The 14,710-nt window shown below is 55.0% G+C and overlaps 1 protein-coding gene across 7 annotated transcripts in view; it reads left to right on the forward strand.

Annotated features, from left to right (window-relative positions):
- Positions 1 to 14,710, forward strand: part of AGAP1 (ArfGAP with GTPase domain, ankyrin repeat and PH domain 1) — a 553,911-nt gene that overhangs the window by 109,903 nt on the left and 429,298 nt on the right. The window contains exon 1 of one of the 7 annotated variants that reach the window (XM_045481828.1): positions 187 to 244. The exons of the other annotated variants lie outside the window; for them this stretch is intronic. Within the exon in view, the coding sequence (XP_045337784.1) occupies positions 202 to 244 (43 nt within the window). The 5' untranslated portion in view covers positions 187 to 201. Of the gene's footprint in view, positions 1 to 186; positions 245 to 14,710 lie in introns of those variants that run through there. 7 annotated transcript variants of the gene reach the window in all.

Genomic DNA, 14,710 nt, shown 5'->3' on the forward strand with positions numbered 1-14,710 from the left:
ACCCTAGCTCTCCTGCTGGCTTTATAGAGTGTTGGTTGTGGTTTAGCCTGTCAGCAGGTTCCGGAACGAGCTAATGAACTGTCTCTTACACTGTCCAGCCAGTCAGTGGCCGGTGGTATCTTCTTCCTCCAGAGTCACCTTAGCTTCGCGAGACAGGCGCTGCCCTGTCATCTGTGTGCCCACACGTGCCTGGGGTGGCGAATGGAGACTAGACCTTGTCCCTGGACTCATTCTGCAGAGCCAGGTAAGCATGATCTAAAGATAGGTGTTGGAGAGGACCGTGTTGGCCTTGCTGTGCTTTTTCTGTAACTGAATTCTGGTAGGTCTGGTTGCTCCTGTTCACAGACTCACCACAGTCAACCCCTTGGTCAGTGTCCGTTTTGAAAACCAGACCTCTAACCCTGGGAGCCCGGCTGGGACAGAAGCAGGTGGTTCTGTGGCCACTCACACCGGTCTTAGGAGTCGGTTGGACCATAATGTTTATTGAGCACTTAGGGGCCAGTCTGTTGTTACCACTCAGTCACGTACCCCACCCCTGTCGTACGGCAAGATTTCGGGAAACGCGTGTCTCTCGCACGTCGTGCACACCGGACAGTCGTTGTAGGAAGTAAATCGCCATGCTTGTGGTCTCCCCTGCCGGTCAGCACTGCTTCAGGGGTACGGGACGTGGGAAGGTGCGGGTCTTGGTGGGTTGGGACCCACGCTCCCGGCCTTCCCTGCCTGCACCCTGGAGGGAAGCGAGGGGGAGTAGGGAGGCAACGGTAAGGCCCTCAGTTATTTGAGCGTATTCTAGGGTTGTGCTCATTTTCCATTGATTGCCCTGCGTTCAGAGGCCGCCATGGCTGATATTTTTACCTACCTGGGCCTTTCTTTTCCTTTGGGACTTCTGACAGAGCTGCAGAAACAGTGCATCCAAACGGAGGGACCGCTCAGGGGACGGATGCACGTTCTGTGGGCTGTGCACAGACAGATCTGCGGGTGGCAGCCTGTGGAGCAAGATTTGCTTTGCCTCATGCCAACTGGTGTCCACACTAGCAAAACATGTTTTGGGGACAGAAAATGAGCTAATTTGGAAATGGTGGGTTATTAGACTCCTTTGGCTCTGCACGTGGCAGCTTTGAAAGTCGCTGCTGCAAGTTTTCAGGGTGTGGTGAGCTGTCCTGGGTGGAGACCTGGGTCTTAGCCCCTTCCTCAGTGCCCTTTCTGTCCCCATCCCTGTGCCACTGGCCTCCACACTGGTGCCCATGGGCCCCCTGCAGGTATGTGGGCCTTCCAGCAAGGCTGGGCACGAACGGAAGGCTAGGCTGCCGTGTTGTAGGCCTCTGAACTTACACTTCTGGAAGTCTCCCAATGACACATTTGGGGTGTATTTCTTGACTTTTGGCTTTTTAAACCCCCCCCCCCCCCCAACTTGAGACATTTTCTCTGAATGAATGACACATCTCTGCTTTCTGCCACCCTAGGTCATTCCTTCCTATGCCAGGTTTTTGCTTTTTTTGAGTATTGTAGTGTTTTTTAATATCCGTGAAAGGCTTAGTATTTGTAATATGGCAAAAGGTCGTATTTAATAAGGTATAGCCCCCAAGAGGAAAATTTTGTTTCCGTTTTGAAGATGATTCCAAAGCAGGCTGCCTCATGGATAAGTTAGATCACACCGAGTGTGTCCATAAGCAGGGCCTTGGGGGAAATCTCTCACCACTAATTACTAACAGAAGAACCCCGAAATAGGGCCAGCCCACTCCGGAGAGCGTGGCCAAACGTTAGCTCTGCAGCCTGCGTCCCGAGTGACATTTTGCTGAGAGGAAACTTTAACTGAGCGAGCTTTATATCCTAACTTTTGAAAGCGTTGAATGATTCCAGTACCCAAGTCCAGAGAGGAGACCAGGACGGGTGTTACCCTGCAGCTCCCTGATTTAAAAGTTTGCCTTGCTTGCTTTCTCTGTGGAGGGTATGTGCGTGTTTATGCTTTGTTTTTTTTTTTCTTAGGTTATTTATTTTGAGAGAGGAAGAGAGAGAGCACGAGCAGGGGAGGGGCAGAGAGAGAGGGAGGGGGAGAGAGAGAGTCCCAAGCGGACTCCGCACTTTCAGCCCAGAGCCCAGTGCGGGGCTCGAACTCATGAACTGTGAGATGATGACCTGCGCCGAAATCAAGAGTGGGTTCCTCAACTGACTGAGCCACCAGGCACCCCTGTGTTTATGTTTCTGAAAGAAAGAGCCGTGGACCCACCGGGGGGCCCATCCCTGCTCCCCTTCGCCATTGAAGACGGCTGTGCCTTTACCACCGTCTGTGTCTCTCTAAACGGTGACGTGTGTGTCCTCACACGGTATCTGGCATTCTGTGTGTACCAGGGGCAAGAACCTGCATGCTGAAGATACCCTTGTGCAGTTTGAATGGAAAACGGTGTGTTTCTCATTTTACCTGCTATAGAGTATTCCATTTAGGATTTTACTTATTTCATAGTTCAATATATCTCTTTAAAGACTTACGAAATTTTATTTTCCGTGTTTAAAAACATTTTCCTGCCGCGTATGCGCCTGCCTGCGTTAGACTTGTGCTAAGTGCTTGCGTACGTGTGCGGAGGGGGCCGAGGGGGACCCACGTCCTGCCCAGGGAGGAGTTTGTAGCCTCTCAGACCGTGTGGGTGTGTTTGATGGGAGGGCCCTCAGGATGGCTCCAGCCTCTGGGTAAGGGGCTTGGGGTGCCGCTGTCTTCCTCCTCCCTAACCTTGAGGTCTCCGAATGTAGCAGGAAAGCGCACAGACCTGGGCTGCTTCCGGACGCCATCCAGACAGCCCAATCGCGGGCTCTGGGATCGAAGCCTTCCTAGCAGCAGGGAGCGTAGGTGCTTGTGTGGCGATCTGAGTGCCCTGGGCGGTTGACAGCCTGGGGGGGGGGGGTGGGCAGCTGGAGGCAAGCTTCAGGGGTCCCGGGCAGCTGGGGTCAGGGCTGGCTCTGCCTGGCTGGGAGAGAGGGTTATTCCTACCTGTGGGGGGGGGGGGGGGGATCGTAGGCCTGATTGTCCAAAAGAGAGCGCAACTGTGCTGTGAAAAGGCACTGTGAGCAACCCAACAAAATAGCAATTTTCACGTTTACGAGTCACCAGGTTTTTAATTCGTTAAAAACATCACCTTGGAAGGGAATTACGGGATGACGGCATAAATACGGGCGCGTGAGCGTTCAGACCGTCTTCGTGCCCCTTTCCAAATGCGCCGTTGGCTGTGACACTTTGTGCCAGGAGTGAGATGTGTGATCTGAAAGGTGATTTAGGACACTCTCACTGTTGGTAGGAGTGTGCACTGGCCGACCCGTCTGGAGGGGCACGTGACAACCTGTGAGCACTGTTTCAGAAATGTTCACACGTCTGATGTAGAAACTCCACATGGAGAAAGGCATAAAGCGAGGTCGAAGGTCAGCAGAGAGGGTGTCAGAAGAATGCACGGGGGTTAGTTGCTGCATCTTATGAGTGAAAACCTGGGAAAACGTAGATATTATTCCGGTTTCTGTCTTCGCTGAGCGGTGGGTGGAAATCACCGAATACAGGGTGCGTGCACTCCCTGGGACGTTTGTTTGGTGGCTTAACGGGGAGACCCCAGGTGGGGCCTGCAGCGTCCCGGCTGGCACTTGGTGAGTGTGTGGCACGTGGGTTAATGCCATTATTTTTAAAAAGCACATTCTGTGTAGAGATCGCGAAGGACGTCCACCAGCCTCTGACTGGAGGTCACGGTAGGTTTTATGGATCATTTTTTCCCCTTTCGCTTTTCTTTTTTGAGAGAGAGGAGGCATAAGTGAATGAGGGGCAGAGGGAGAGAGAGAGGGGACCCCACGAGTGGCAGAGAGGGAGAGAAGTGGGGCTCACCCAAAGTGGGGCTCGAGCTCTCACCCAGCGTGGGACTCAAACTCACGAACCGTGACATCATGACCTGAGCCGAAGTCCGATGCTTAACCACTGAGCAAGCCCTTGTGGCCCTTAACGTTTTTCTTAAGTATATATTGCTTTCCTCAGTGACCTTGTATTACATATATAAATGAAGTTATTTACTTAGTACTTAGCGTGCACAAGCAGGGGAGGGGCAGAGAGAGGGAGAGAGAGAGAATCCCGACCCGGCCCCCCACTGTCAGCGCAGACCCTGTCTCGGGGCTCAAACCCGTGAACCGTGAGATCATGACCTGAGCTGAAACCAGCAGTCGGACGCTTGACTGACTGAGCCACCTGGGCACCCCACGATTGAGGCTACTTAAAAAGGAGTAACGAGAGGCGCCTGGTGGGCTTGGCCCGGGAGGCCTGGGACTCTCCGTCTCGGGGTCGCGAGAGCTCAAGCTCCACCTGTGGCAGAGTTAAGGAGTTACTTGAATGACACAGCGTCTTCTCAAGGGGGCAAAGCGCAGTGAGGCAACAGGTGCTGGCTCAGAGGGCAACAAGCACTGTCTGGACGGGACGTGGCCTCTCGGGCCGTGACGTCCTGTCCCACGCAACCTCTGAGCTGCTGTTGTAGCGGGAAGTACGTCAACACGTGGGCGCAGCCGCGTCTCAGTAAAGCCTTATTTACAGAAACACACGGTGGGTGGGTGGGATTTGGCCCCGGGGCCCTCGTTTTTGACCTGTGTCCTGACGGATTTAGTATTCGAAATCCAGCAAGACCTGTAGGCGTGTTGATTTGTTTTCAGTGTTCTCATAAAGCAAAACTTGAAAACTGCGTCCGCTGAAAAGAGGCCACGTGTGTTGTTATTTACATCGATGCTGTAGAAGCCCCTTTTTAGGAAGAGTATCCCGTCTCCTGTAAGGGGACCGGTCTTCCTTCTGATGTGTGGACAGCGGCCACTGGGCTGTTTGGGGTTCGTGGGTCGGGTGTGCTGATCTCGGTAGCCTCGGGGGCTCTCCGTCACGGGACCAAGTCCGGTTCTGCGTGCACACACTTTGGGGCACCCTCTGATGATTCCAGGACGGTCACGGTAGAATGCTCTGTCTCTGAGCTGTTCGCCACGCGTGTTGTGAGGGGCCTCCGTAGTGGGGTTCGCGTTTATTGCTGAGGGTGGATCCCCCCCCGCCCCCCGATTACTCTCAGTGGTTTGAATGTTATTTTTGGGTCCTGGCCAACAGGAGAGAGGGAGGAAGTCGGAATAGAAAGATATGTCCCGGAACGTCCTCGAGCGGAGGAGGAAGAGGGTCACTGGTAGTGAACTTGGGAAGAGAACGGCACACTGGACAAGAAGGGGGTGAGCCGGGTGGGTATACCTCTCGCGGCCAAGCCCCCACTCACCGGCGGGTGAGTCTCCTCCGGTACCTGGGGGGCTGTATCTGGTGGGAGGAGGGGGAGCACAGGAGCCTTGTAGTGAGTCGGGCCGCCCCCCCCCCCCCCCCCCCCCAGAACCGTGCCGGGTGAGTGCTTTGGGGCAGAGGGAAGAAAGCACACAGGGAAGAGCCCCCTCCCGGGGGCTGGGCTGGGCCCGGGAAGGAGGAGCTCTGTGCTTGGACTCCTGGATGGACGTGGCAGAAGGGAAGGGCCCAGTGGCCTCCGAGGGCCGAGGGCCGGATGTCTGAGGGAAGAAGTCAGGAAGCACCGGGGGACGGGCTCTCGGGGGAGGCGCAGCGGGACCGGACTTGGGGAGCCAGGGGGACACAGGCTGCCGTGGCCATGGCCAGACGCTCTAGACCAGGAGGAGGAGAATGGGGCAGACATGCAGGAGGGGCGTCTCCAGCGCGGGGCCAGGGGTCCAGCATGGTGACCGCTGTTAATAAGAACGTGAGTGGACTTCATGGACAGCAGCAAAAGACCATCACTTGGAGGCTTGATTGTACTGACACTTTATTAATCACCGCGTCGTCTTCTGAAGCAGATATTCCCCGTTTCGTCGCGTTACATGGAACAATTCCTTGCACTTTCTTTGTCCCGTTAGGGTAGTAATATGTTAATATGGAACTTTAAATAGGGACCTGTAGAAAGGTTTTGTGGCGATTAAAACACATATTGAAAGAAAAGTTGGTGGAATTTCTCCTGACAATTTTTTCTGTATATTATTATCATTATTATTAAAAAAAAATTTTTTTTCATGTTTAGTTATTTTTGAAGGAGAGAGAGACAGAGTGTGGGGGGCGGGGCAGAGAAAAAGGGAGACACAGAATGTGAAGCAGGCTCCGGGCTCCGAGCTGTCAGCACAGAGCCCGATGGGGGGCTCGAACCCACGGACTGCGAGATCATGACCTGAACTGAAGTCGGATGATTTACCGACTGAGCCACCCAAGCGTCCCTATCATTATTATTATTGCTTTAAATTTTTATTTTTATTTTTGAGAGAGAGAGCGAGCGAGCATGAGCAGGGGAGGGGCAGAGAGCGAGGGGGACAGAGGATCCGAATCTGGCTCTGTGCTGACGTCAGCGAGCCCGACGCGGGGCTCGAACTCACGAGCCGCGGGATCGTGACCTGAGCCCAAGTCGGACGCTCAACCGACTGAGCCACCCGGGTGCCCCTGCACATTATGCTTTTTTGAAGATGCTTGAGAGCGGGTTTGGAGCCTGCCGGCACAGGTACTTTCCCCATCATGTGGGGTCCCGCACATCCAAGCTCTCCGCACCCTGGATTTGGTGAGGAGCCAGTGGGACGCATCGTGCTTCAGTTTCCACCTGAAGTCCCCGCCGCGGTGCCTCCGGGCTCAGCCCCGGCCTGGGTCGGGGCGCATCTGTCTTCCATCCCAAGGCGACCACCTTCCCCTGCCGCCTCCATGGCAACACCCTGCCCCGCCGCCTCCATCTCGTCCCTCCCCCTAATTATGTGACAGCGAGGCCCCCGCTCGGTGCCCGGGCCTGCATAATGCATGAATCCCCGTGACAGCCCGCGCAGCCTGAGCAAAACAAAGAGCCCGTCTCGGAGAGATGGGCAGATTGCGGAAACATATTGTGAACACATTCGCTGCTAACTGAGGATCGTGTCATAAAACGCGTCTCTGGCCTGTCAAAAAATATTTTGACAGGGCCTCCCGTCTAGCTCCTTCGTACGCAAATGTGCAGGCAGTGCCTGGATACCGGGGCCACGCTCCGGGCGCCATCCACAGAGAGGGGCGACCCACGTCGTCAGGGTTCACGCTCCTGCAGATAAACACGCCCAGACCCTCTGCGCGTTTCCCTTCTGATGTGTAAGCAGCCAGCTTGATGATTCTAATGCTGTCAGATCCTGGGGCCGCAAGGGGGTTCCCTGAAGATTTGAAGGGTTGCTTCAGGGGAGTTTGGGCAACGCATGCCTGGAGCCTGGTATGAGCGGGAGGGAGGGTGGACCGGGCAGGCTGCGGGAAATAGCCAGATGGAAGCTGGCTGGGGGGCTGCCCCACCAGGGCGCTGTCGGTCGAGAGGGGGCCTGTGCCCAAGGACCAAGCCACGGGGTCCTGGTTGTTCCTGCCGTGGCTGGCTGGCGCTGCCTGCCAAAGGCCCGTGGGCTCAGAGGGCATCCTTCCTCGGGGTGGAGTCTCCCCCATGCTGCTTCCTCCAAGCAGTAATCCCGGCTTTACGATAGTCCAGTGCCAGCCTCCCTGAGCTGGCTTCTGTAGGAGCCTGGCCAAGGGACTTAACCCCTCTGCCATGGTGGCCTCAGCTGGACAAGGGGGGCATCCACGAAACACGGTTGTGGAGAAAATTCAGCGAGCGAGGCCTGGAAAAACGCTTGGACACACATGTGGTGCGTGGAGACGCTGACAAAGTACAGGTTGTTGTTAGAACCAGCCCTGAGCTGGGTCTAGAATAGATCTTCTCCTGCTGTTACCTGTGGCCGCTCCCTGGAGACTCCACTGGAGGTACTACCTGGCAGCTTCTGGTAAATCTCAATACAAAAGAAAGGGTGGGGCCCTTTGCCCCATCCTTCCCCTTATTGGACCCAGGCAGTGACAGTCACATCGGAATTGGGACGGGTCTGGGTTTTTGGAGCCCCCTGCCCACCTGGAGACTTCACTGATGGGAGAGAGAAATATTTGCCTCTTGTGAAGCCGCTGTTGTTTTGGGGTTTTCAGTCATGTGTGGCTAAATCCAGTTAATCTGCAAGCCGAGAATGTGTTCTCCGCAGGACCCGAGAGGTGAGCTGCCCCTGCAGGTAAATTAACAAACCGGCTCTCGGTGGATCTTATACCTCTGGAGCAGCGTTCCCAGGGGCGTGCCCAGCGGCTGGCCAGGCTAGGGGGAATTGTCAGGGCAGAGCCTGGGGGGGAATCTGGAGCCCCCAGGCTTCCCCCTGCCTATGCACGGAGCCCCCACTTTGTCTCAGTGCCGGCCACAGCCGTGTGAACTCTGCGTGCGCTCCCGGCTTTAGTGAGCGGGCCGGTCTGAAATCCACCTGGGGCTGGCCAGGACCATCTGCCCACGGCCACGGTTCACACGGCTTGCTTTCTGAGCTGGGATCGGGCAGGCACATACAGGTCGTGGCTGCAAGCGAGAACCTTCGGATGCTTCAGTTGTCTTGTTGAGCCTGCCTTCTCCCCGGGGATCCAGGCTCTGTTGTCTCTCCTCGGTTTAGGTGGTCGTGTTTGTCCTCCGAAACCACGCCAGCCAATGTCATCAGGAGACGTGCAAGCAGGCTGACCATCTGCTGTCTTCCTTTTGCGCTTGCCCGATGGCATGTTGGCGCGTGGAATATAAAACGTGCCCTATAAGTCACCTTGATGTTCCTGTTTATTTATTTATTAAAAAAAATTTTTTTTAATGTTTATTTTATTTTTGAGAGAGAGAGAGAGAGAGAGAGAGAGAGAGAGAGAGACAGAGCATGAGCGGGGGAGGGGCAGAGAGAGAAGGAGACACAGAATCCGAAGCAGGCTCCAGGCTCCGAGCCGTCGGCACAGAGCCCGACGCGGGGCTCGAACCCACGGACCGTGAGATCATGACCTGAGCGGAAGTCAGCTGCTCAACCGTCTGAGCCCCCCAGGCACCCCTTGATGTTCCTCTTTAGATCGACAGTTGTTTTAGCAGAAGGTTCTGGTGCTTAGTGGCTGGAAAACGGAGGGAGCCACATGGGAAGACCTGGCTGGCCCTGCCTGTGCCGGAGGGCGTCTCTGTTTCTTTAAGAACCGGAAGCCTCGTGCGAAGTCTTAGCCTCTCACTCTGGATGAGCTCCGTGGCCTTGAGTTCTGCTTTGCTTGAGCCCCTCCCCCAGAGGCTGCAGCCCGGTGCCCAGATTTTCCCAAATCTGTGAGTGGGCGCACCCTTGCACTTGGCTGGACACTGACGGAAAGAAGCCGCTGTGGCTTTAAGACAGGTGGTGGGGCTTTCCCGTCAGTCATGTATCTTTGGATTTTCTTCTTTCAGTTCTGGTAATAATTTATCATGCGTGTTTGGAAATACCTGCTTGAGCTTGGTCGGTGCACTGCTCGATGCCAGTTCTGCTTTTGAGAGCTCTGTGTAGGGACAGGGTAACCATTTGTGTTTGATGCCCTGTCACCTCCGCCTCCTTAGGAGCCTTGACCGCAGCAGTGGCAATATCACCGCCGTGATTATACAGCCCACGTGCGGTTCTGTTCAGAGCAGTAGAGAGCCCAGACGTTGGAAGGTCCCCTTACTTGGGACTGGGTCTCACTGGAGACCGTGCCTGTGGAGCTTCTCACGGGAGCCGGAGCCTGGACATTGTCCATCGGAGAGTTGGTGTCCCAGGCTGTGAACTCACCCACCCCTGATCCATTCTACACCCTGGTGCCGTGACGAGCTGTGTGCAAGGCACTGTGGGTCGCCAGAGGCCGCACCCTCCGGGGGGCTCGGGGAATCTTTCTGGAATGTTTGCAAACGTCAGCCAGCCCTTCCTTAGCGCCCCCATTCCGAGTGGGGCTTTTCTCCCAGATTTTTCCACGTTCCCACTGTAGTGCAACTGAGAACAAGACTGCCGGGTTTTTATGTTGGTCACAATAATACCATCTTTTCGTGGTGTCGAGATGGTCTGAATTGTCACCGATGGGGGCCACCTGTATGACCTCAAATCCGTGTGGGTTTCCCGTGACGCTTCCTCAGCTCCAGAACCAACTCTCCCTCAGAGGTGGGAACGTTTCTTCCCTGCCAGGGAATCTTCTCCAACCTTCAGGTGGTCAGCGCCTGACGTATAAGTAACAGGTGTCCCGAGGTTGAGTCTTGATGTTGTAGCCCAATCTTACGGCAGTAGTTGAGGCGTGAAACCTTTCTGAGCCTCTCCCTCGTCTGCAAAGGGAATGAGAGTAAGAACCCCTAAACTCCTACCCCAAGTAATTTTAGGAAGGAAGTGGTATACTTCCGTGAACACACCGTGTTCATCACCAAGCTCCCCATACATGCAGGCAGTATTTCTTTTCTATTTGCCTTTCTCCTTCCCTCTGCTTGATGGGATTTGCCTTTCATCATGCTTGGTAATAGACCCGCCTAGAAAAAAAGGTTGCCCCTTGTATTTGGTCATCCTCAGGTGTGTAAGGTGGATTAACTCATCCATCATTCAGAAGATTCCATCGACTAGATCAGTGACTCTCCTGGTGCAAGCAGCCACGGGGCCCTTTCCGGACTCTGCCATTCCCTCCATGAAAGCCGTGCTGCTGGAGCCACTGTCCCCGGGGGACGTAGACTTTGGTGGGGACGGCTGAAGAATGTCCTTCAGGGCGGGACGGTTTTCCTTTCTGTGCTCTAAGAGCTCATGTTCCGGAGAACAGGCTTCTGAAGAATAAGGTTGGTCCTGAAATTGTCACCCACCTCAGCTGTAGTTTTCTTCCCTTCAGTGAGTGCGTTGAATCTTTGGGGCGTCTTTCTAGGACTTTGGCCTCATGGAGAGAAGGGGGTAGTGTCCCATGCACTGTGCTTTTGGCGGTGACCATACTAAAGGATAAACACCCCTCCTCCTGAGTTTCGGTGGGGTCACTGGGCTCAGAGAAGGAGTGGGAAGGGAAAGCTCGTTGATTGTGGATGTGGTCATGGCTGTGGGACGGGAAGTGGATGTCCAGTTGCGAGCCTGGGTGATGTTGGGGACGTAAGAGGGCTTGTCTACAACCCTGCCGGCTCAGCGGTGGGTCAGCCTGACCGAGTCCTCGTGTCGCCACTCGTTACGGGCTGAGCTGTGTCCCCGCAAACTCCATGTGTTGAAGTCCTGACCCCCGCTGCCTCAGAGTGTGCTCTTGTTTGGAAGAGGCTTCGTTGCAGATGTAGTTAGTGAAGATGAGGCCTTACTGGAGTCGGGTGGGTCCTGAGAAAGGTGCTCTTACAGAAAGGTTGGAGATTTGGAGACAAACACGCAAACCCCCCTCGGCCCCCCACTCCCTGTGTGATTCAGCCCCTTGTATGCGGCCGTTGTTTGGATATCAGCTCCTTTATCTGTACAGCGAGCATTAGTCTTGCTGATAGGGTTGTAGGGTACCCAGCACCTCGTCGCATCTCAGAACATCTCTCTTTTTAAGAGGAACGTGAAGGTAGGTGCTCTGGGCCAGAAGGCAGAACTTTCAGGCCTTTCCACACGGGAAGGTGAAGCTGTGCCACATTATAGAGGCGTGGCCACGAAAGGTAGGCGGTAGGTGGTTGTGTGGCCACGAAAGGTAGGTGGTAACTGGCCATGTCCCATACTAGCCGTGTGGCCTGGCTATGTGCCTCCTGTTTCCTTGGGCCACAGTGTCCTTGGCTGCAAGATAGGAAGTTGGACTAGATGGCCACGTTCAGCCCTGAGGTACTATGACCATGGGAAGGTGAATGTGGTGGTGTCGTGGCTGCGGCCCTAGGAATGCAAGCGCGTGGAGGCGCCTGTCTGAGTCTTGTCTGCTGCACTGCACGTAGTAGGTGTTCCACGCACAGTGGCTCAAACAGCGAAGGAGATCGGAGCGAGCTCCCAGAAAAAGTTGTGAAGAGTGTAAAGATAAACATCAGGGATGCTACTGTCTCTTTATTAAATTAAAACAAATTGCAAAACAGGTTAGTCTCTCAATTTTGTTAGTGAAATTAAAAATTAAGAAAAATCTTGGGGCACCTGGGTGGCTCAGTCGGGTACGCATCCAACTTTTTATCAGGTCGCGATCCCGGGTTCGTGGGTTCGAGCCCCGCGTCAGGCTCTGTGCTGACAGTGCTAAGCCTGCTTGGGATTCTCTCTCCCCCTCTCTCTCTGCCCCTCCCTCACCCCCACCCTCAAAATAAATAAATAAACCTTAAAAAATAAAAAGCTTTGTATATACCCAGATAAAGGATCGAACAGAAAAACCTCACGGCATTAATAGTAGCCATCAATGAGCGGGGAGATTACAAGTCACTGGCGTTGCTTTCCAGGATTGGGGGAAGAATAAACCGCGTGATCATGTGTCTGGGAGTCAGATGAGTACCCTGGCTCCCCTATAGAGAACAGTCTGGGCGAAAGCGGAGACAGGAAGGGGGGGGAGACCAGTCGGGAGGTTTGTAATAATCCGGCAGAGGGAGGAAGTTGGCCTAAAACATGGTTTCTCAACTTGGGCACGGGAGGCAGTTTGAACTGGATGATTTTTTTGTTTGTTTGGGGGGCTGACCTGTGTTCCCGAGGATGTTAGCAGGATCCCTGTCCTCTGGACCCAGCAGATGCGGGCAGCAGCCCCTTCACAGTTGTGACAGCCAACAGCATCTCCAGGGTCCCCTGTGGAGCAAAATGGCTTGTTGGGAACCACTGTCCTAAGATAGTAACAGTGGAGGTGAAGGAAGGGGGCCAGTCTGGAGAGATTTGAGACGGAGGTTGGAGGACCAGCACCCTCGCTCCTGGCCCGGGGCCACAGCGGTCGGCTGGGTTTGGCACAGGGAACAAAAGGGGGAGTGAGGCTCGGGGCTGGACGGGGAACCGTGGCTCTCGGGTTCGGGGAGGGTCCGGTACGTGTTCTGCTGTGGCCATGCCGTTGCTGAGTAGGAAGTCCCCATGGGGGCGGCTGAGTGGGGGTTGTTTGGAAGGCTGTTTGGCCGGGCGCCCCCCCCCCCCAAAGCTCAGATCTGAGCCAGAGCATTTGAAGGTTGTCTAGAGATCGAGAACAAGCCTTGGGGGTGGATGAACTCATCCAGGATGATTGTGTAGCATGAGAAGTGGGCCTGAGACAGAACCCTGGAGAATCCCAGCGTTTCCAGGGCGGGCAGGGGACGGGGAGGCTGAGGCGGGAATCTGTTTCTCTCGGCCAGAAATGTTGCTCAGCGACCAGACCGCTGGACGGGGAGGTTGAGGCCCCCGGACAGACGTGAACGCGTGGCGAGGTGACGTCATGTGTGGTGGGACCTGCCCACCCCCCGCATCTGCTCAGTACTCGCCGGCCTTGCGTTTCTGGGCCTGTAGGAGGTGTGTTTTTTTGTTTGCAGAAGCAGCACAGAGAACCTCTCTCACTGTTGGGAAATAGAGTCTGGCCTGCGACGGCTCCGTCTGGAAAACCAAACGTCGTGTGCTGTGCTCCCTGCTGCTGGGCCATTCGTTGCGGCTTCTCAGAGCTGTGGAAAACACCTGAAGGGCAGGTTCCACTGTCCCAGGACTTTCTTTTGGGATGGTGGGGTGTTGACCTATTCAGGAACTGGTAACGTTGTCAGGAATGGACCATTTCCCTTTTGGGAAATCGGCACGTTTGCTGCTGTGGTTCGTCCATTATGAACGAGGTTTGGGGGCCCACCATTGCTCAAAAAGCACTCACGGTTTTCCTGGACACGAGGGTCTCCTCCGGTGTTTGGTGTCCCCTTAGGGGAGGGGGTTATCAGCCTCCAGAGCGACCTAATTCCATTTCCCTGTCGGCAGACGCCCCAGCTCTCCTCCCCCCACCCCCGAGGCGTGCCCACACCATCACTCACTGGTGCCATCGGCCCCTGACGAAAGTGGCCGGTTGTGCACAGCTGTGTCGGGCTGGGATCCACTTGGCCGTCTTTGCTGGGTTCCCGGGTCACACATGGACGTTGCTGTGCCAGCCTGAGATGCTAACGTTTCCTGCCCTCTGCTTGATTCGGGCTGGCCCATCTCCCACGATCCTGGCTGCTTTATTGTGCAGTTACACAAGAGAAATGATTCCTAATGGCCATTATGGCTGCAGGCCAGAAGGGAAGGTGCTGTTACCCCCCCCCCCCCCCCAGGAGTTCAGGGGTCGGGAGAGGCTGGCCCGACACAGGCAGAAGGATTATCTTCCAGAAAAGGGACCAACTGTGTGTTACCTCCCAGATCATGAGTCCCCGTCTCAAAACCCAGAAGCAAGGAAATCCTAAAACTCCAAAGTACCATTTTCCCCACCCGTGTGGCCTGACAGGCTCAGCTTAATTAGAGGCCAGTAAGGAGTTGCCCTTCCTGGTCGGCTGCTGGCTGTTCTAGTCCATAAACAGCGAGGGTCTGTAATTAAGCTGTCTAATTGGGGGCCACCGCGGGGGAAGCCGGGAGCCGGGCAGGCTCTGTTACCTGCCACTCTTTCTATCCCTTCGGCACCTTACGGGAATGTCTTGGGAGAAAATTCTGAAGACCTTGGCAGGCCGACTCTTTGAACTTCCCTTTGGTAGTAAGCCCGCCTGAGAGGGTGAGGCAACCGTCCAGAGTTTGGTCCATTGGGGGAGAAAAGTCCTCGTCTGTGTAGCTGGGGGTTGAGGCAGGTTATGGAGTGGCCCAGTCTACCCCTGCGTGTTCTCTGGCCTAATAACAATGTGTCCAGCCTGGCATTTTTGTAATGACCAGCCTGTTGCCCGTGCCTACAATAGTGCTTTTTTCCTCTGGGATTTTAATTCAGGTTCTGATGGGAGGGTATTTCCCATAAATCAGCCGAAGCACATGTCCCTGCCCACCA

Source organism: Leopardus geoffroyi, chromosome C1, assembly GCF_018350155.1.
Source record: "Leopardus geoffroyi isolate Oge1 chromosome C1, O.geoffroyi_Oge1_pat1.0, whole genome shotgun sequence".
Classification (NCBI taxonomy): Eukaryota; Metazoa; Chordata; class Mammalia; order Carnivora; family Felidae; genus Leopardus; species Leopardus geoffroyi.